Genomic DNA, 22,406 nt, shown 5'->3' on the forward strand with positions numbered 1-22,406 from the left:
TGAGTTAGGGCGAGCAGTAAAAATCTGCAAACAATTATGAGAAGGAAATGGTCACTGGTATGTTTACATGACCCTACTCTACCATCCCAAGCAATCAGGCGTTCACTTCATCCCAGATGTTTTTGCCATTGTTTACATGCTAATGTAACATGCACCCTAATTTTGAGTAAAATTTTTCCATTATGCCTGAAACAATCGTAGGTACAGCTTATGGAATGTCATGATAATAAGGGAGGATGACCATGATAAGGGAAGAAATCTTTCAGTAAGAGAAGATAATTTACCACCCACAAAATAGTCAGAAAAATACAGAAAACAAACTAGAGGAATATGAAGTTACGTGATGAGGTCTTTAGGTTGTATGCTTAGACGAAAAGTTGTGGGTTTCACAATTTTAGGGGATGAACAAAAATGTCTGCTAATCAGAAAAAAATTACCCTTTCATTCTATGTGTTATCATAATTTAGTATTCAGTTCCACATTCATCATTCGATATTGCTCTTCCCAACACATTTCAGACCGACTGAGCATAGTTATTTCTGCCCCTTAAAGTTGAGTGTACATTTACTGCTCATTCTTTTGTTCATTGTAATATGGATGTGTGAAAGAGAGAGTATTGATACAGACAGTAATATATTCCATTAATCCCTTCATAGCTGCCAGCCTTGAACAATTCCTTGATGTACTGGTGTCAGTGACGTTGAGTTAGGGTGAGCCATAAAGTACTGCAAACAATTATGGGAAGAGAACGAAGGTCGCTGGTATGTCTACACGACCCTGCTCTGCCACCCCAAGCAGTCAGGCATTCACTTCATCCCAGATGTTTTTGCCGATGTTTACATGCCAATGTAACATGTGCCCTAATTTTATTAATTCTTTCACGAATCATAGCAAATCACAGGATGGGTTTAAGGGGAGAAAAAAAGCCAAGTGCACCAGATGAGTCTTTTCACATCTGTAAGAAAAAGAAATTGATTTTGGAATTTTGAAAAAATGGTTCCAAGGCCGGCCATGGAGCATGCAAATTTCTGAACTTACGGCCATTGAGGGGACCAAACATACATTGTACTTTAAGCAATAAAAGCACTTACCAAATCAGTTCTTCCTGAGAGTCTGTTATATTTTTCTGATTATTTCTGGGTTAAATCTGTTTCTTTTTAAATCTGTTTCCTTGTTTTTAGCTCTTCTGCAGTGACAGCTCATGTTTGATTCATTAACTTAATGGGAGAAAGGACTGTTTTAGCTTGAGTGCTTAATTAAACCTGACCTAACGTAGCTTAACTGTACAGTACCTAATAATTTAACCTAACCTAACCTCCACTTGGGAAATTGGGATACAAAATCCTCCTTCGAGTATGTTGACCAAGGAACGGGCAAAGGACATTCTAAGGATGGGAACATGGAATATGAGAGGAGTGAATGATAAAGTGAAAGAGAGGGAGATTCTTCAGGTGCTCGAGGATGCAAGAGTGTATGTATGTGGATTGACTGAAACTTAATGGAAAATTGAAAGGGTGAGAGAATGGGAATATGGTTTAGGAATATGTGCGGGAGTTAATGAGAATGAGAGGGCAAGAGAGGGAGTATGTCTGATGATAAGCAAGAAGTGGAAGGAGAATATGAGAGAATGGAACAGTGGGTGCAAGGATTGTGTAGGTGAGGATGAAAGTGCGTTAGTGGACATTTGTGCTGGGAGGGGGTTGGTGATAGCCAATACCCTCTTCAGGCACAAAATAATCCACAGGTATACATGGTGAGTGATGAGAAGGGTGGGTGGTGAACTGAATAAAAGGAAGGCAATGATTGATTATGTGTGTATGGATGAAAGGATGCAAAAATGTGTAATGGATGCAAGAGCTTATAGAGGTTGGGGGAGTGGTCTTTCTGACCACTACTTGGTGGTGGCCAGACTCAAGATCCAATTAAGATGGAGAAATAGAAGAAGGGAAGGACGGGAAGAAGGAGTATTTGTAAGGAGAGTGGAAAGGTTACAAGAGGATGAGAAAAAGGCAGAGTATAAGAGAGAAGTGGAGGAACGATTAGGCAAATATGAATTGGAGCAGATGGGGGATGTGCAAGGTGTGTGCAGGATATTCACAGAAGATATATGTGTAGCATGTGGTGTGGTGTGTGGGATGAAGAGAAGACGGAGGGGTGTGCAAGGAACAGCGTGGTGGAATGAAGAGGTGAGACAGGCTGTGGCACAAAAGAAGAAAGCATACAATGAATGGATGAGAAATAGGGGCATGGAAGAAGTTGAGAGGCAGAAGAGAGAGATATATGTAGAAAGAAAGAGAGAGGTGAAAAGATTAGTAAGAGAGAGTAAGAAGAGAGCGGATGAGGAATTTAGAAGGAACTTGAGTGTAAAGTGGAGGGACTGTAAGAAAATGTTCTGGAAAGAGGTGAAAAGAGTAAGACAAGGTGGAAGTGAAGTTAGAAGGGAAGTGAAAGATAAAAATGGTAGATTACTTGTGGAGAAGGGAGAAAAAGTGAGCAGATGGAGAGAACACTTTAAGGAATTGTTGAACATAGAGGATGGAAGTAATGAGAGTATAAGTGGCTGGGGAATTGCTGGGAGAAGGAGGGAGGTGAGAAGACAGGAAGAAATCAGTAGGATAGAAGTTGTGGAAGCAATGAAGAAAGTTAAATTGGGGAAAGCCCCAGGAATTGATGGAGTGTGTGGTGATGTGCTGAAGCATTGGGGAGAGATAGTAGTAGACTGGATGTGGAAAATGTGCGGATAGGCCTTGGAGGAAGGTAGAGTTCCGGAGGATTGGAAGTCAGGTATAATTATTCCCTTGTACAAAGGGAAACGGGAAAAAGAAGTGTGTGGTAATCATAGGGGCATTTGTCTTCTTAGTATAATAGGAAAAGTGTATGGTAGGATACTTATTGACAGAGTTAGAGAAAGAACAGTGAAATTAGTTGGAGAAGAACAGGGAGGCTTTAGGAAGGGAAGAGGTTGTGTAGATCAGAAATTCATTCTTAGATCTTTAGTGGAAAAGTTTCTAGAGAAAGGAAAGAAGTTGTATGTGGCCTTCATGGATTTGGAGAAAGAATATGACAGGGTCGTTAGACAAGGATTGTGGAAAGTATTAAGAATATATGGAGTAGATGGGAAGTTGCTGAATGCTGTGAAGAGTATGTATGATGGTGCTGAGGCTGCAGTGCGTGTGGATGGTGAATTGAGTGAATTTTTCTCTTTGAAGGTTGGGTTGAAACAGGGATGTGTCATGTCTCCATGGTTGTTCAATCTGTACATGGATGGGGTAATAAAAGAGGTGCATTGTAGGGTAGTGGATGTTGGAGTGGCTCTGGTGAGAGAGGGTAGTGTTTGGAAACTCCCTGTACTGTTGTTTGCAGATGATACTGTGTTGTTGAGTGAAGACGAAGGAGAGCTGCAAGGCTTGGTGGATGAGTTTGAGAGAGTGTGTAAGAAACGGAATCTAAAGGTGAAATTAGGGAAGAGTAATGTGATGGTCCTTGACAGAGGTGAAGTCAGTGAGTGTACAGCGAGGTTGGATGGGGAGGAATTGGAAAATGTGAGTACGCTTAAATACTTGGGTAGTGTGATGAGTAAGGATGGAGGTTTGGAGGGTAGTGTGATGAGTAAGGATGGAGGTTTGGAGGGTGAAGTGCTTGAAAGGGTACAGTAGGGAAGAAAAGTTGCTGGTTCCTTGAAAGCAGTGATAAGAAACAGGGAAGTGAGCATGGAAGTGAAAAATTTACTACATGACAGTATTGTGATACCAACTCTAACGTATGGAAGTGAAGCTTGGACGTTGCTGGAAGGACACAAGTCAAGAGTGAGAGCAGTGGAAATGAGTTATTTAAGAGGAGCCTGTGGAGTCACATGGAGAGACAGGCTGACAAATGAGGATATAAAGGAGCATTGTGGTGTGGATGTGGATGTGATAGGAAGGGTTAGGAGGAATACACTGAGGTGGTTTGGCCATGTGGAGAGGATGGAGGGTGAAACTGACAAAGAGAGTGTATGTGAGTGAGGTGGAGGGGGGGAGAGGGAGGGGGAGGCCAAGGATGAGATGGAGTTTTGATGGGGTGGAGAGGTATATGAGAGAGGGGGATGTGAGTTGGGAGCGGGGCAGTGAAATGGCGGAGGACAGGGTGACGTGGAGGCGATTTGTTTGTGGCCACCCCGAACGGGATTGAAGCGTTTGATAGTAGATACTGTAGATAGATAGATAGATAGGATGAAAGTAGGTATACATGCTTGGGTGATTGTATGTGCATATGCGCCGACAGAGGACCAAGTGGCAAGAGTGAAAGGTGAGTTTTAGGCGAGTGTAGAAGCATGTATGGATAAGTTTGAGAGGAACGAGAGAGTGTTTTTGATTGTAGACAAGAATGCAAAGTCGTGAATGTACGAGTGGATGGAGTGGTTGGTCTGTGGGGTGTGCCAGCTGAAGTAGATGGGAATGGTAGTGCTTTGGTGGGCATCTGTTCTAGTAAGGGGTTGGCAATAGCCAACACCTTCTTCGGGCAAAAGATAATCCACAGGTGTACATGGAGAGTCATGAGGAGGGTGGACGATGAACTTGTTGAACGAAAGGCAGTGATAGTTTACGTGTGTGTGGATGAGCAAATGAGAAGACAAGTGCTGGATGCAAGAGTGTGGAGAGGGTAGGGGAATGGAATCTCTGACCATCACTTAATGATGGCCAAGGTAGGGCTGCAAAGAAAATAGGTGAAGAGACAAAGGGGAAGGCAGGAGGAAACTCTCTAATGCAGGAGTTAATCGTTACTCCCAGTCCCTCATTTATGCAACAGGTCAACTCTGGAACTGTCTCCCTCTGTTTTTTTTCTGCTTCCTATATGATCTCCGGTCTTTCAAACGCAGTGTGTTCAGGCATCTCGAAATGAACGGATCTTGAAGTTGGCTTTCTCTTGTACTGGTATTTTGTTTTTCTTTTGGAAGAAAGAGTTATTGCGGGCTTATGGCCTTTGGTTCATTCTTCTTCGCATTAAAAAAAAAAAAAAAAAAAAAAAAAAAAAAAAAAGCTCCTGTGAAAAGAGTGGAGAAGTTGCAAGAGAGTGAGAAGATGGCAGAGTATAAGAGCATAGTGGAAGAAAGATTGGGAAGGTATGAGTTAGAGCACATGGATGGGGTGGAAGAAGTATGCAAGATATTCACGGAAGAGATAGGTGTAGCGTGCAAGGTGGTTTGTGGAGTGAGGAGGAGAAGCAGGGGTGTGCAAGGGACAGCATGGTGGAATGATGAGGTGAAACGAGCTGTGGAACAAAATAAGAAGGCATATAGTGACTGGCTAGTGAGTATAGGTAGGGGAGAAGATGAGAGAGAGAAGAGAGAGGTTTATGTGAGCAGGAGAAGGGAGGTGAAGAGATTGGTGAAGGAGAGTAAGAAGAGAGTGGATGAAGAGTTTGGGAGGAATCTGAGTGTGAAATGGAAGGAGAGTAAGAAATCGTTTTGGGAGGAGGTGAAGAAAATAAGACAGTGTGAAAGGGGAAACAGTAGGGGAGTGAAAGATAGGAATAATAGATTGTTGGTAGAGAAGAGAGAGAAAATGAGGAGATGGAAGGAGCACTTTGAGGATTTGTTGAATGGAGAGAGTGAGAGTAGTGCGAGTATAAGTGGCTGGGGAATGGCTGGGAGAAGAAGAGATGCGAGGAGGGAGGAAGAGATCAGTAGGGCGGAAGTAGTGGAAGCAATGAAGAAGATCAAGATGGGAAAGGTACCAAGAATTGATGGAGTGTGTGGTGAAATGCTGAAGTATGGGGTGAGATTGTTATGGAGTGGATATGGAAGTTGTGTAGATTGGCTTGGGAAGAAGGAAGGGTTCCAGAGGACTGGAAATCAGGTATAATTGTTCCTTTATACAAAGGAATTGGGGAGAGAGTAAGAAGAGAGTGGATGAGGAATTTGGAAGGAATTTGTGTGTAAAGTGGAGGGACTGTAAGAAAATGTTCTGGAGAGAAGTGAAAAGAGTAAGACAGGGTGGAAGTAAAGTTAGCAGGGGAGTGAAAGATTAAAATGGTAGATTACTAGTGGAGAAGGGAGAAAAAGTGAGCAGATGGAGAGAACACTTTAAGGAATTGTTGAACGTAGAGGATGGAAGTAATGCGAGTATAAGTGGCTGGGGAATGGCTGGGAGAAGGAGGGAGGTGAGAAGACAGGAAGAAATCAGTAGGATAGAAGTTGTGGAAGCAATGAAGAAAGTTAAATTGGGGAAAGCCCCAGGAATTGATGGAGTGTGTGGTGAAACGCTGAAGCATGGGGGAGAGATAGTAGTAGAATGGATGTGGAAGATGTGCAGATTGGCCTGGGAGGAAGGTAGAGTCCCGGAGGATTGGAAGTCACGTATAATTATTCCCTTGTACAAAGGAAAAGGGGAAAAAGAAGTGTGTGGTAATCATAGGGGCATTTGTCTTCTTAGTATAATAGGAAAAGTGTATGGTAGGATACTTATAGACAGAGTTAGAGAAAGAACAGAGAAATTAGTTGGAGAAGAACAGGGAGGCTTTAGGAAGGGAAGAGATTGTGTAGATCAGATATTCATTCTTAGATCTTCAGTGGAAAAGTTTCTAGAGAAGGGAAAGAAGTTGTATGTGGCTTTCATGGATTTGGAGAAAGCATATGACGGGGTGGATAGACAAGGATTGTGGAAAGTGTTAAGAATATATGGAGTAGATGGGAAGTTGTTGAATGCTGTGAAGAGTATGTACGATGGTGCGAAGGCTGCAGTGCGTGTGGATGGTGAACTAAGTGAATTTTTCTCTTTGAAAGTTGGTTTGAAACAGGGATGTGTCATGTCTCCATGGTTGTTCAATCTGTACATGGATGGGGTAATAAAAGAGGTACAAGGTAGGGTAGTGGATGTTGGAGTGGCCCTGGTGAGAGAGGATAGTGTTTGGAAACTTCCTGTACTGTTGTTTGCAGATGATACTGTGTTGTTGAGTGAAGACGAAGGGGAGCTGCAAGGCTCGGTGGATGAGTTTGAGAGTGTGTAAGAAACGGAACCTAAAGGTGAATGTAGGGAAGAGTAAAGTGATGGTCTTTGAGAGAGGTGAAGTTAGTGAATGTACAGTGAGGTTGGATGGTGAGGAATTGGAAAATGTGAGTACGTTTAAGTATTTGGGTAGTGTGATGAGTAAGGATGGAGGTTTGGAGGGTGAAGTGCTTGAAAAGGTACAGCAGGGAAGAAAGGTTGCTGGTTCCTTGAAAGCAGTGATAAGAAACAGGGAAGTGAGCATGGAAGTGAAAAAGTTACTACATGACAGTATTGTGATACCAACTCTAACGTACGGAAGTGAAGCTTGGACATTGTTGGAAGGACACAAGTCAAGAGTGAGAGCAGTGGAAATGAGTTATTTAACCCCTACACCGCGGGCTTGTTTACCAAATACTTGCGTGTGCCGCGGGGTTATTTGGGCTCCGACAGACTCTCAAAAAATATTTGCCAAAAATCAGTTATTAGTCCAAGAATAATAAAATTACATATGCTTATGGCACATACCTTCAGCTTTCTCCTGGAATGATTGTTGAGCCTTCGTCGGTTACCGTAGGACTTGTGGAGACCTCTGAAGTAGGGTAACGAAGTCTCCACTTTACACTTCCCAACAACCCGTAATATGATTACCACAGCCAGATACAAACACTATAAACACTATTCTACAATTTTCAAGTAGTTTGGGATCCATACTAAAAAAAAAAACACTGTGAAAGCAATGGAAATTACGAGCGTCTGATCGTCGCACTGGCACTAGTTCGCTCATGGTAGTCTGTCATTTATTATTCATAAAACCCCTCACACTTTATATTTCTATTACTATATAACACTTATATATATCTACAGTCTTTATCCATAAGTTTCCTTCAGTAGTATTAGTTTATTGTCACTGTAGGGATTCAATTTCTTTCAGTAAAATACGTAGCATTCACTTTCTCGTCCTGTACAGTATACTGGCATTGAGAGTGAATGTCACTTTCATCTTCACTCATAACTCATAGCATTCAGACATGCTAGAGTGAAACTCACTTTCATTACTCCTAGGGTATATACTCATATTCTTATAATACTACTCATTTACATTTCTATTTACGATCTCTATTTTCTTTACGTTATTTACATTTCTATTTTATTTACAGTGTTATGCACTGTCACTTGAAATAACTTATAAAACTATTTTCCATTGTTCACGTATATTTACATTCATTACTTTCACTTGCTGTTTACACATTATTTACACATTATTTACAATTCCACTTGCACTGTTTTACTCAATAGAAAGATCGTAGTCACTCTTTTATCAATTGTCAGCCCTTTACCTCTTTCCACACGAGGTTTAGTAGGGGGTAAAGGTCACAGAGCCATTTGCATGGGGGTGAAAAAAGGCCTTGAAGTCAGCAAGATGAAACATACGTCCTCTCACTTCGGAAGATGACAGTACACTGATAACGCAGGGGCAGCCTAGAGGCCTGCTTTAGGGGTTATTCAGAGTTACCAATGTTACTTCTTGAAACAGCTAAGTCTAGCACTGATATGATTGGCAGGAAATCTAGACAATACATTATAAATTTGGTAGTTCCAGGTGAATGTAAATATCATTTAGGGTTCTCCCTTCCCTCCTTACAGGTATATTTATTACGAAAATAGATTAGAGGCCTACTTAGGAGATATATAATCAGAGCTACCAATGTTAAATCTTGAAACAGCTTTGTGTAGCACTGATATGATTGGCAGGAAATCTAGACAATACATTATAAATTAGGTAGTTCCAGGTGAATGTAAATATCACTTAGGCCTCTCCCTTCTCTCCTTACATGTATATTTATTACGAAAATAGATTATACGGCATATTTCAAGTGGAAAAAAACAGCGAAAATTAGCGAACGAGTGCACGTGAGGTGTTGTCAGGTGATAATTAGCCAATTCCAGGTGTATGGCACTCTCACTTACCTGATTTCTTTCTTGTATATATTATTTGGTATAAGAATACGACATAGGGCTTATTTCAATGGATGAAATCAGTGAAAAATTCCAGGGAAGATTTACTTAGCGTAGCATGGCCGGGCAGGCGAGAGGATAGGGTAATGGAGGGGGGGTAGGGAGGGGAGTCAAGAACAGGGAGAAATGGCTAAATTGTCAACAATGGATGGGAGTACAGATGAGATTAGGAGTGCTGACTAGTGTTGGACATTGTCAGTACTGATAGATGATACAAGCCCCCACTTGAAAGCCCGGGTGAATTCAAAATAACACAGAATCACAAAAGCGACGCCCCGCGGTATGATCCCTTGCTCCCAAGCGTCACGAAAGTGACGCCCCGCGGTTAAGGGGTTAAGAGGAGCCTGTGGAGTCACGTGGAGAGACAGGCTGACGAATGAGGATATAAAGGAGCGTTGTGGTGTGGATGTGGATGTGATAGGAAGCATTATGAGGAACACACTGAGGTGGTTTGGCCATGTGGAGAGGATGGAGGGTGAAAGACTGACGAAGAGAGTGTATGTGAGTGAGGTGGAGGGGGGAAGAGGGAGGGGGAGGCCGAGGATGAGATGGAGGAATGGGGTGGAGAGGTATATGAGAGAGGGGGGTGTGAGTTGGGAGCAGGGCAGTGAAATGGCGGGGGACAAGGCGACTTGGAGGCGATTTGTTTGTGGCCACCCCAAATGGGATTGAGGCGTCTGGCAATAGATAGATAGATAAAATTTGGGAGAGAGAAGTTTGTGGTAACCATAGGGGTATTTGCCTTCTTAGTGTGGTTGGAAAAATATATGGTAGAATTCTTATTGATAGGGTTAGGCATATAACAGAGGAGCAAGTTGGAGAAGAACAAGAGGGATTTAGGAAGGGAAAACGATGTGTAGATCAGATATTCATCCTAAGATGTTTAGTGGAGAAGTATCTAGAGAAGGGAAAGAAAGTGTATGCTGCCTTCATGGACTTGGAGGAAGCATATGACAAAGTAGATAGGCAAGGTATATGGAAGGTTTTAAGAATATATGGAGTGGATGGGAAATTGTTGAGTGCTGTGAAGAGTACGTACGAGGGAGCTAGGGCTACGGTGCGAGTGGATGGTGTGCTGAGTGAGTTCTTTGATCTAAATTTAGGACTTAAACAAGGATGTCTGATGTCTCTATGGCTGTTTAATATGTTCATGGATGGGGTTGTAATGGAAGTGCAAGGTAGGGCAGTGGATGTGGGGGTGGCTTTAATGAATGTGGGTGAGGTGTGGAAGATTCCAGTGTTGCTGTTTGCTGATAATACAGTATTGTTGGGTGAAGATGAGCGAAAGTTGCAAAGTCTGATGAATGAATTTGGGACAGTGTGTAAGAAGATGAATCTGAAAGTTAATGTAAACAAGAGTAAAGTTATGGTGTTTGAGAGGAATGAAGTCACAGAATGCACAGTGAGGTTGGATGGTGAGGATATGGAGAATGTGAGTCCATTCAAGTATTTGGGTAGTGTGATGAGTAAGGATGGAAGTTTTGGAGATGAAGTACTTGAAAGGGTACAGCAGGGAAGGAAGGTTGTTGGTACACTGAAAGCAGTAATGAGAAATAGGGAGGTGAGTATGGAAGTTAAGAAGTTACTGCATGATAGTATTGTGATCCCTACCCTGACGTATGGAAGCGAGACGTGGACCTTGCTAGGGGGGAACAAGTCAAGAGTGAGAGCAGTGGAAATGAGTTACCTGAGAGGAGCATGTGGAGTGACATGGAGGGACAGGTTGACAAATGAAGTGAAAGAACATTGTGGGGTGGATGTGGATGTGATTGAGAGAGTTAGGAGCAATACACTGAGGTGGTTTGAACATGTAGAGAGAATGGAGAATGAAGGACTAACTAAGAGGGTGTATGTAGGTGAAGTGGAGGGAGGGAGAGGGAAGGGGAGACTGAGGATGAGGTGGAGGGATGGAGTTGAGAGGTATATGAGGGAGGGGGGAGTGAGTTGGGGGAAGGGCAGTCAAACGGTGGGTGACAGAACAACTTGGGGGCGTTTTGTCTAAGGCCATTCTTTGCGGGATTAGGACATCAGGCTGTAGGTAGTTAGATAGTACGTTGAGTTTCTTCCATTGGGTTGGAAACAATCGTAGGTATGGTTTAAGGAACGTGATGTTAATAACAGGAGGTTGGGGTTTATTGCTCACTTAATGCTAGTCTGGGATGAGTGAGGCTGGTCACTCACATAAATGTCAGGACCAACTTGCCGAGCCCTGGGCTCCTGCACTCCTCTTGGGGCAGTGTAGGTTTGGATGATGAATGAATGATGAAAAAAAAAAAAAATCAGGAAGAAAAAGTAATTTATGAAAATGAAAATTGCCAGAAAAATGCAGAAACAAGCAAGAGGAATATGAATTGAATTGGTAAGGTCCTTCTGCTGCTTAAAGTGTACATTTACTGGTAAATAAATCAGTCTAACAGCACTGGTCTTATGTTTCCGCCATATTAATCATAATTTTGGACTGTTTGGGCACCCCTTCACACCATATAACCTGGATAATCGAGCTATCTCTCAATATTGAATTAAGACAATGAATTTAACCAATTTAATGGATGAGATGCCGTACAACTCATAGCCTGAGCCTCTACGACATTGGCTGTCATTACACTAACCTACATTCCACCCATATCTTGCTACACTTCACTTTCACTTAGATGGATCATGAGTGTGTTTCCTTGCATGTGAGGGCCTCCCAGAGGAGGAGGAACATGTATTAGAGTCCTCCATGATAACAGTATAATAAGTAAAGAGCTGATAAATCTAGTGGAATGGCAAACATGTGTACTCCAAGAAATCCTGGCTAACTGAGTACAGTAGATGATGGTGAAGGAGCAGGGGTGGGTGCATGCTGGTTGGCTGAGGCCAGGGGTGTGGTCAAATCCACATGCCATATTTATTGGCTGTGAGGCTGGGTATCATACATCCTTATCTCTACTTTTCCCCGGCACAGTCCATTGGGCTTATATAGTGTAGTACGGTCGAGTGCTGGGGTTGAACATACAGTATGAGTTTTGACTGTACTCCAAGGGCTTATGTGCTTTTTTTCGGGGGTAAGAAAGTGGGATCTAGGCCAGGGGAACACATTGCTGCTTGTACCCCAGTTTTGCCATTTTGGTTGGTGTACATTTGTTACGTGAGACGCCTTGTGTGTCTTTAATGATATTGCTTAGGCAAAATGTATGTAATAGTCACTTAAGTTGCTTCTCTGTATTTAAATATTATGTCCAGTAGCATTTCTTCCTGTTTTAATGCTAAACAAGAAAGAACCCAAGGTTTAGAGACTGCAAAATCTCTCTCTTCGAAACCAGACAAGAAAAAAATAAAATAAAAAATAAAAATTCATATTTAAGGTCCATTTGTTTTGAGATACTTGGAGACAGTATTTATAAAACTGGATGTCATGGGAATTTACTATATTGTTGTGCCAATCCATTAATTTTGTGATGCCTGGACATATTGCATTTTTAAGACTGTATGTTGTAGGAATCTACTATATATTTATGCCTAACTCTGTTGTATTCAGGATGCTTCTCTCCCTGCATCAGATCCACAGATCCGTACCGTCTGTACAACCTGGATGTGTTTGAGTATGAGCTGGACAACCCCATGGCTCTGTATGGCTCTGTGCCAGTCATGGTCTCTCACACTCCACGCCACACTTCTGGCATCTTTTGGCACAATGCAGCGGAGACATGGATTGACATTAAGGTAGGTTAGGTAGGGAGCAGGTGTTTTTAATGTGAGGAAAGTTTTGTAAAAATTTGCAGTAGTATCAAGTACAGCAGACCCTCATTATATGATGAACTAGTACAGTATACATAAGTTTGGTATGTGATAATTTGATAGAACGGTGAACAAAAAATTATATATACCCAGTTTCATGATAACAGTGGTGAAATTTGCATATACGATAATTGTGGTGGCTGCGTACATCAATCCTGTGCATACATAATGCCTCCCACACAGGCCGATAGTCAGACATTTGAGTCAAGATGGCCGGCCAGTATTTACATTTCATTCTGTTTTGTGCATGCAAGGCCATTGGAATGCCATTGCTATCACCAAATAACAGTGCAAGTGTGCTGTGAATAGTGCAGTGTGCAGTACAGTATTGAGTGGAGTGGTAACTATTTTTTTTGTGATATTTTGAAACTTGTGACCTGGAAATCATGTCTGTCAGGGATGTTGCTCCGAGTGGAACACATGGTGCTACTGAGGTCACCCAGGACAAACTTGAAAGGGTAATTTTATTTTTTAAGATTTATGGTTAAGCAGCCCTTGTCCCTCTCCCAGTCCCCATAGAACCTTTGTTATCAGCCGTGGTACAGTAAAACCTCGATATAATGGACTTCAGTAGACTGGAATTCGCTTTTATCGGACTTGAGGAGCAACCGGATTAAATTCCTATACAGTCACCTCTCACATAACGCGTGATTATTGTTCCTGGCAGGTCACGCTTTATGAAAATTCTATGTTATACAGCCATATGTTTACTGTTAAAGGGTTTTAAGGTGCCCAAGCCAGCCCCAACTTTACCTTTTAGGGCAATTTTCTGGGATTTTTCGCAAGACATTTACCTACTTAAAAATGACTTCAGTACACACAAACACTGAAGGATTCCTCACCTTGAATTGAAGAGTTTGTGGGCTTCCTGGGGGGAGGAGGAGGAGGGGTTTCAAGGCAGGGCAGGACTCCTACTGGTCCCCAGCATGGTCCTCTGGGCACTCCAGCTCCACGGAGTCCTTTGCACATTTATAGAGTCGATTGGAACTCCTTCCCTCTTCCGTTGGTTGCAGTACATGACCAGGTACCTTTCCATCATAACAAGCGCTGGGTCAGACAAACAGTCAACTCGTTGACTTGGTATGCTTTGGCGATGGCACAATTATGTCCTCCTCTCTCCTGCCGTTTGATCATGTCAAGTTTCTGCTTTTGGGTCAAACTCTTCCACCGTCTTGCTGAGTCACAGTAGGGTGGCATGGTTAGGCTGGGTCAAGTGACAAAAAAAAAGAGAGAGGGAGGGAGAGAGCAAAGTTAACACACAGCACGTGTGGAGGCAGAGAGCGTGCAGAGGGTTGACTGGAGTGGCCCAGGAATCAGGGTTGCCAACCCACATTTTCAAATGTAGCTATGCTTATGCCTAAGAGTTGCTAAAATTCTGCTAACCATTTCATCAGAAGTCACTAATATTACTCCTCCCCCTCCCCCCCCTCACATTTGTGTCATCAAGTTATAGCAGTTTTTTCCGCACAATATTGACAAAATTGTTCAAAGTTAATCAATAGGTCAAACATGGCCAGAGTTTCCTCCACTTTTTTTGCATCACCAAGTTTCTTAAATGGGAGAACTGTGTGTCGCACTCAACTAAAAGGTTCTGCTGCTTTCTTATGTTTGTGTTTCTGTGTTTCTCAAGGTCACACAGTTGTGCAAAGTACATTTGCAGATTTTACAAGATCTGTTTCTGTCATCTCCAGAGACCTTGAGAAGCCAGTTTTTGTACTTTTCGTCTTTTAGCCATGCCTTTCTAAATTTCTGCAAATATTATGGCTTGCCCATTTTTAAGTAAATCCAGGCACTTCCTTCTGGGCTCGTAGTAGACTCGTGACTGAGTGCGTCGTGTGCACTGTGTAGGTCTAATACGTACCAGAGTTTCATGAAGACATGTCCTATATGGGTGCTGGTGCCACTTCTTAAATAAAGTTAAACAGATTATTTCTTTTATATTATGCCCATTACAGATCAGTAACAGAAAATTGGTTGTCATTTTTTTTTTCTGAGTCGTACCAGTTGTACTTAGCACTACCATGAGTACCAAATCTCATACATGTATTTTAGTACCCAGCAAAATCGGCATAACCTGTGGCTTGGTCTGGGCAAACCGCCAAGTGGGAGGGAGGATCAGGGGATATGTCACGGGCAGATGCAATGAGCACTATGACTAAAGCTGCCTGTGTTTTGCCTGTTTTTTACTATGTTTTCACCAGTTTTCTCATGTAATGACTAAATATTCCATAACTTTTGGCCTCAGGCCACGTTTTCACTATCATAGCAGCGTAGTACGTTCTTTTAAGAAATGGGCAATTTCTCCATCCGCGTAATATTTGTTAAAGTTGCATTTTGACGATTTCTTGGACTTAAAAAAACAGGCCATGCTATGACTGTTTCCGCATTCTCTGATCGCGCATTATGTGAGAGGTGACTGTATATGAGAAAAGGTCTGATAAAGCCAGAAGCAGTCCAGACTGCCTGACCACTTCAGCTGTGTTCACCACAATAAGGTAAATAAAAGACATGTTTATCAGTGTACAGTACAGTATTATTATATATATTATACCATTTGATTAATGTAGTGAAGTTAAAACACAGTACAGTACCGCAGTGGTAGTCAAAACAGTTTAAAAACCGTTCATGCGATCCGGACTAATGTCTGATATATCGGAAAAAGTCCGGATTAGCAGGGGGAAGTCCAGACGTCGCTTTTGTCAGAATTTTGCATTTTTCGGAATGGTTTGGGCCCCAATTAGTCCGTTATAGTGGGGTCTTACTGTATATGATAAATTGTCATGTAGTGAGCTTCACTTGACCTTACTGTATCGCATACCGAGACATTAATGTATGTGATGAATCACTTACTGGTATATGATAATTAAAAAGCTAGGAACTTTTTGATATTCTGTATGATGATAATGAGCTCATATGAAGCCTCAGTGATCAATATACGAATGCTATTTTCACATACTGTATTTCCTGGAGTATAGCGTGCTCCGGCACGTATCATGCACCCTAGTTTTCAAGAGAAATTTAGGGAAAAAACTAGGTCTAGGCCTAGCCCAACAAGAACATGAGGTTACAAGACTTCCACCTACATTACCACAATGTTTCATTGAATACTTACTGAGCTGCTCTTAACAAGTTTATTTCTTTACAAACAACAGCACTTTAATTTCAAATGTACTTGGACTTGTATTGTTTCATGCTGTAACTCTGGAGACTCTGAAATCATAGAGAAAAATTATCGAACTGCTTTAAACAACTCCCATATGGCATTTGTTTTGGTGCGGCGGGTGCCCGACACACTAGCTGCCACACAGCAGTGTTACCACAGCTGGTGAAAATTCTGTTGTAACTCTTGACATCATAGTCCTCTGTTCTCTTTACTTAAAGGAAATTGCTGCTTTTTTACAGATAGTCATGTAACTTCATTATTTCAGATACTGTAGTAAGTTTAGCAGACATCCTTTTAGGAGACTTTGCTTTTTTATTCATGGTGAATGTATTTTTTTAATCTGCACATTTTTACTTTGCTTTTTTTTGTTCATGCTGAATGCTTGTTTATATTTGCACTAGGAATGTTAATGGTAATGATTAAGCACATGGATATTTTCTCTTCCCCAGAAGTAACTTATGAAATATGAATGAATCACTCCTAACTGATACGGGTGTTGCACTATATTTTATCGTGTTTTTAAGTTGAGCTTAGGGCTTTTGAAGTTTTCTGCTTGGCAGCAATGTCCATAGAGTTGCCGGTAAACAAACCATTCAGAGCATCGTCGATCATATGAAAAGCAAAAGTATTGATGTCCTTACAATACTTTGATAGAAATTGAAGAATTGTTCACTGTATGATAACATAATACTACAGGCCTAGTGTAAACACAGCCATGTGACTATGAAGGATAAAAAACAATACAGTACAGAGGTAATTTCATCAGTTTCAGGAGGACATAGCCACTTGTGGGTTTGACTGTGACCCATTCCTTCCCTGCTAAAGTAGGTAGCTTCATTGTATGAAGCACGGGACATACTTTGAAAGTTTTTTTTTTTTTTTTTTTTTTTTTTTTTAAGAATGTGCATTATATGCCAGGAAGTATGGTATATGATTACCCATCCTTGTCCACAGTCATTTGCATTCCAAGGTGGGCTTTGCACTCATCACTGTTGGGTGTGTTACCGCTCCATCACACTAGTCCCTCATTTCTCCAGGAGAAATCATTCCAGGTACAGGTTCCCAGGAACCAGAGACAGCCTTTATTACACAACACTGTGCCTTGTACCTCAAATATGTGACAGATACATCTTCTTTTCTGTCGAGTTAACCCTAGTTTTGTGGACCTGTGATCATCTAATAATGTTAAGGCCACGCTTGCCAGTAGCTTTCTTTACCATCCCTGTCTTTATAGAAGTTGTCTAACATGGATGAACTGGCCTACTTAAGCTATGTGTTCCTATATTCTAATATATGATTTCTCTAAACTTACAATAAAAAGCATACGGTAAGATTCTCCGGCAAAGACATTTGACAACTGATCAGCAAAAGGAGAAAAATACAGTAAGACCTCGATATAACAGATTTCAGTAGACTGGAATTTGCTTTTATCGGAATTGAGGAGCTACCGTACTAAATTCTTATATATCGGAAAAAGTTCGATAAAGCCAGAAGTAGTCCGGATTGCCTGACCACTGCAGCTATGTTTACCACAAGAAGGTAAACAGAAGACGTGTTTATCAGTGTACAGTACAGCATTATTAGGTATATTTTACCATTTGATTATTTTAGTGAATGTATAATACAGTACAGTACTGCAGTGATAGTGAAAACAGTTTGAAAACAGTTGGTGCAATCAGGACTAATGTCTGATATATCAGAAAAAGTCTGAGTTAGCAGGGGGGAAGTCCAGATCTTGCCTTTATCGGAATTTCGCTTTTTTCGGAATAGCTTGGCCCTCAATTAGTCCATTATAGTGAGGTTGTACTGTACTGAAATTGGTAAACGTATGCTCTATCTGAAAAGCTTTCCCTTGAGTAAGAGATGAAAATTAAACGTAAAGTACTATACAATAATGATACAGTACAGTAATACAGTGCCTGTTGGCTGCTGCTTATGAGCTGGTTGATACGCCTTGACACTGGATATTGCATAGAATCGCCAATTATGTCATGTTTCAATACCGGATGTTGCATAATTTCACTGGATAATGCTTTAATAGACCCTAGCCAGCAGCACTGAATATTGCGTTGGGCCAGATATCATGATGACGGACAATTACAAGTTTACTGTACTGTGCTAGTCATGAAGAAGTGTCAACAAGGTGTGAAATTATGGGCCCAGCTAGTGTATTAATGGGTATAGTTTTCATTTTTAGCGTTAGAATATGCTACCGGTATTTTACTCATTTTCTAATATGTGCTTAGAATCCCACTTCGGGGTGGGGGAGGGACCATTGGATTTACCAGATTATTGACTTTATTGGATCAGGCTTCCCCCAGTTGATCCCGTGTAGTGAGGGTCTGCTACAACTACCAGCTTAATTGAGTTGGAAACCTGTTTTTATGCTTACATTTGGCAAGTGAAGTGCAGTGAAATTAAATAACTTACCATTTTAAGTGAGTTGCAAACTTGCTTTTAGATTTTGTTAGGCAAGTGGCCCCATGTCCAAAAATGTATCCCCATTGAACCCATATTGTAATTGACTACTTGGTGAATCATTATAACAGAGGAATTAGTTGGAGAAGAACAGGAGGTTTTTAGGAAGGGAAGAGGTTGTGTAGATCATATATTCATTTTTAGGTCTTTAATGGAAAAGTTTCTACAGAAAGGAAAGAAGTTGTATGTGGCCTTCATGGATTTGGAGAAAGCATATGACAGGGTGGATAGACAAGGATTGTGAAAAGTATTAAGAATATGTGGAGTGGATGGGAAGTTGCTGAATGCTGTGAAGAGTATGTATGAGAGTGCTAAGGCTGCAGTGCATGTGGATAGTGAACTGAATGAATTTTTCTACTCGAAGGTTGGATTGAAACGGGTGTGTCATGTCTGCGTGGTTGTTCAGTCTGTATATGGATGGGGTTATAAAAGATACAAGGTAAGGCAGTGGATGTTGGAGTGGCCCTAATGAGAGAGGGCAGTGTTTGGAAACTCCCTGTACTGTTGTTTGGATTGGATACTGCGTTGTTAAGTGAAGACGAAGGGGAGCTGCAAGGCTTGGTGGATGAGTTTGGGAGTGTGTGTAAGAAACGAAATCTAAGGGGAATGTAGGGAAGAGTATATGATCTTCGAGAGAAGTGAAGTCAGTAAACGTACAGTGAAGTTGGATGATGAGGAAATGGAAAATGTGAATGCATTTAAGTACCTGGATAGTTTGATGAGTAAAGCCCTGTCCACACGAGCGGGCAATGCCCGCGGGCACAAGTGAGCAGTTTGCCTGTTGATGGGCTCACCGCTTGTGCCCGCGGGCACAAGTGGTGAGCCCGTCAACAGGCAAACTGCTCGCTTGTGCCCACGGGCATTGCCCGCTCGTGTGGACAGGGCTTAAGGATGGAAGTTTGGAGGGTGCGGTGCTTGAAATGGTACAGCAAGGAAGAAAGGTTGCTGGTTCCTTGAAAGCAGTGATAAGAAACAGGGAAGTGAGCATGAAAATGAAAAAGTAACTACATGACAGTATTGTGATACCAACTCTAACATATGGAGGTGAAGCTTGGACCTTTGTTGGAGGGACAGAAGTCATTAGTGAGAGCAGTGGAAATGAGTTTTTTGAGAGGAGCCTGTGGAGTCGCTTGGAGAGATAGACTGACAAATGAAGATGTGAAGGAGCATTGTGGTGTGGATGTGGATGTGATAGGAAGCATTAAGAGAAACACACTGAGGTGGTTTGGCCATGTGGAGAGGATGGAGAGTGAAAGACTGATGAGGAGAGTGTATGTGAGTGAGGTGGAGGGGGGGAGGGGGAGGCCGAGGATGAGATGGAGAGATAGAGTGGAGAGGTATATGAGAGAAGGGGGTGTAAGCTGGGAACAGGGCAGTGAAATGGCTGGGGACAGTGTGACATGGAGGCGATTTGTTTGTGGCCACCCCTCTTGGATTGAGGCATTTAGATTATGCAGTTGATCATAAAATGAGGGTGTGCTGTAGTAGTAATAGATGCAGCCCCAGACCCATATGGATGTGAACCCAGTGGATTTCAGATCAAAGTTGCCTTTCATCCGCAGCCCACCATCCTCCTTTCAGGGGATAGGGAGGGGACTGAGGGACAATTATAACTGGGCGGCTCCCCCATCTGGTGATATCGGTGCCACCACTTGAAGGTTATTAACCCCTCGCTGCTGGGGGACTGTTATAGTTGACACGAAATTGGTGGGCCATGGAAGTCAGGTGTCAGATATAACTGCAAGTGTTTTTGGAACACAGTTTGAAGTGGCCACCACTTGATCTCATCACCACAGGGTCGGGATAGACTCCCCCCACCCAAGGCAAGCATACCTCTTTCGTCCCTGTGACGTTGCCAAGTGTGGGACGATGTTTTCTTAAACCTCTCATCCGATTCTGTTCCTGTCTCTCGTGGACCCCTTGCCTTATCCACCCTTGCCAAGCCTCTTTCCAAGGATACTAGGAAAAGGCTCAATGATGATGCCATAGGGTGTACCTTGGATGCAACTGTGTCTAATTTAACTAGTAATGGAGAAGTTATCATGTTGAGAGCGAAGCCAAAGTTGGGGACACACACACGCGCACAAATTCATCCAGTCTCGCGTGCCAAAAGTAACTTATCTTCTTCACATCCCTACTCATCAATGCAACCCTGTACAGACGTGGAGATGCTTTTATTCCCAAGAAGAGTTGGTGAGTAGTGTTGTTTTAAAGTTGTTTCCCTAACTGCTATATTTTCTGAGATAATAAGGTTTGAGAACAAGCAACTTTGGAAAAATTGACTGTACTGAGAGGGTGACAGAGGTGTAAATAGCCCGGTCTCTAGGGGTTAACACTTTCCATGGCACTGGGCATATTAAGGATTTTATTTTGCCAGGGAAAACTTCTGACATGGCTGGTAGTAGGTTAATGTTAAGGATGGTATAGTTTATCTAGCTTAACTTGGCAGAGCTTTGGTCTCCTGCAGCTTATTCCCCATAGTTCAGTATTTTGGCTCATCATCCTGTTCATAGCACTTTGTGGCAAATATCTTATTTCATTATTAATCTTTTGTTGTAGTTCAGTTTTTAGATGTATGTACAGTAGTACTGTACCGTGCTCGTCAGCGGAGAAGTGAAAGTGCTGCCTTATTCTTCACCAACATCTGTGGTCTTTGTACCAATTTGAATTCAGTTCATTTTTTCCTGCGGTCCATATCCCCTCTTTCCTTATTCCTCACAGAACCACAAATATCACCCTCGACTGAAATATCCCCATTTTGTTTTCCCAGTTACCATCTCTTCACAAACATTCGTAACAAGGTTGGCACCTGGTATTACATCAAATCTCAGTGTGCAGTTGACACCATTTTAAACTTCACTTCATCCAGATTTGATTACTCCTTGTATAAACTAAATTGTCAAAATATTACCAAATATATCTGTGTAGTCTATTGCTCCCCCAATACTTCTTGGGAACCCAGTGTATTTGATTCCCTATCCACACAGTTGAGTAACCTTAACCTTGCCCTTAGCACCTAAGTTACCATTCTGGGTGATTTTAACATACATAATGTTGAATGGTTATTGCATTCTGCCAGGACTGATGATGCTGGTCTAGAGTGTGAGCTGTTTGCAGAATCGTTTAATCTCTTGCAGCTGGTAAAGCAACGAAACCGGAATACCAGATAATCCTGACCATAATGCCCTTCTCTTGGATCTATTCCTGACAAATAATCCAGATCAGTACAGGATAGGGGTATTGTCTCCACTTGGATCCTCTGACCACAATCTCATCAAAGCCTCATTAGTTAGCCCCCCCCCAAACCTCCCCATTTTGAACCTGTCAGGGTGACCTGATGGCACTTTGATAGGGCAAACTGAGATGGATTTAGAAATTATCTCCCCGACATTCCATGGCAGTCTTTTTTCTCTAGTGATGCCAATTCTACCCAGTCCCACATTTGCAACTTAATACTAGCGTGTATAGATTTATTCATACCAAGCCAACAGTTCACTAAAAGATCGAATTCTCCAAAATGGTTCGATAGCAACTGTGCCAGAGTAACAGCCCAAAAGTCATTAGCATATAACTCTTACTTAAAAAACATCTGAATCACTCTCTCAATTTTAAATTCCTAGAAACCATTCAAAAGCTGTAATAAATCTTGCTAAATCAAACTTTCTTCAAAATCAAGCATTAAAACTATTTAACAGCCCTCATGACAATAGAATATTCTGGTCAACTCTCAATTCTTTCAATAATAACTTTAACAAGTCATCATCCACCCCCACTAAAATCTTCAGATGGCAACATAACAAATGACCCCGGTGGGAAATCAGACATCTTTGCCAGTACATTTGCCAGGAACTCCACCTCAGAGGAAGCCAGCCATAATGTCCCAGTACTAGAACTTGACTGTCCCGGAATTGTTCCACTTAAAATACAGACAAGATACGTAAAATCCATCCTAGACAATTTACCAACCAACAAAGCTCCAGGCCCAGATGGAATTCCGCCAA

General features: G+C 41.9%; 1 protein-coding gene across 1 annotated transcript in view; it reads left to right on the forward strand.

The window, feature by feature from the left end:
• Window positions 1-22,406, forward strand: part of GCS2alpha (glucosidase 2 subunit alpha) — a gene marked incomplete at its 5' end in the record, with an annotated part of 93,161 nt that overhangs the window by 15,582 nt on the left and 55,173 nt on the right. Inside the window, one exon of the mRNA XM_080268177.1 lies at window positions 12,527-12,689. Coding sequence (XP_080124303.1) covers window positions 12,527-12,689 — 163 coding nt within the window. The remainder of the gene's footprint in view (window positions 1-12,526; window positions 12,690-22,406) is intronic.

Source organism: Coenobita brevimanus, chromosome 26, assembly GCF_032717465.1.
Source record: "Coenobita brevimanus isolate Jiangsu-jjx chromosome 26, ASM3271746v2, whole genome shotgun sequence".
NCBI lineage: Eukaryota > Metazoa > Arthropoda > Malacostraca > Decapoda > Coenobitidae > Coenobita > Coenobita brevimanus.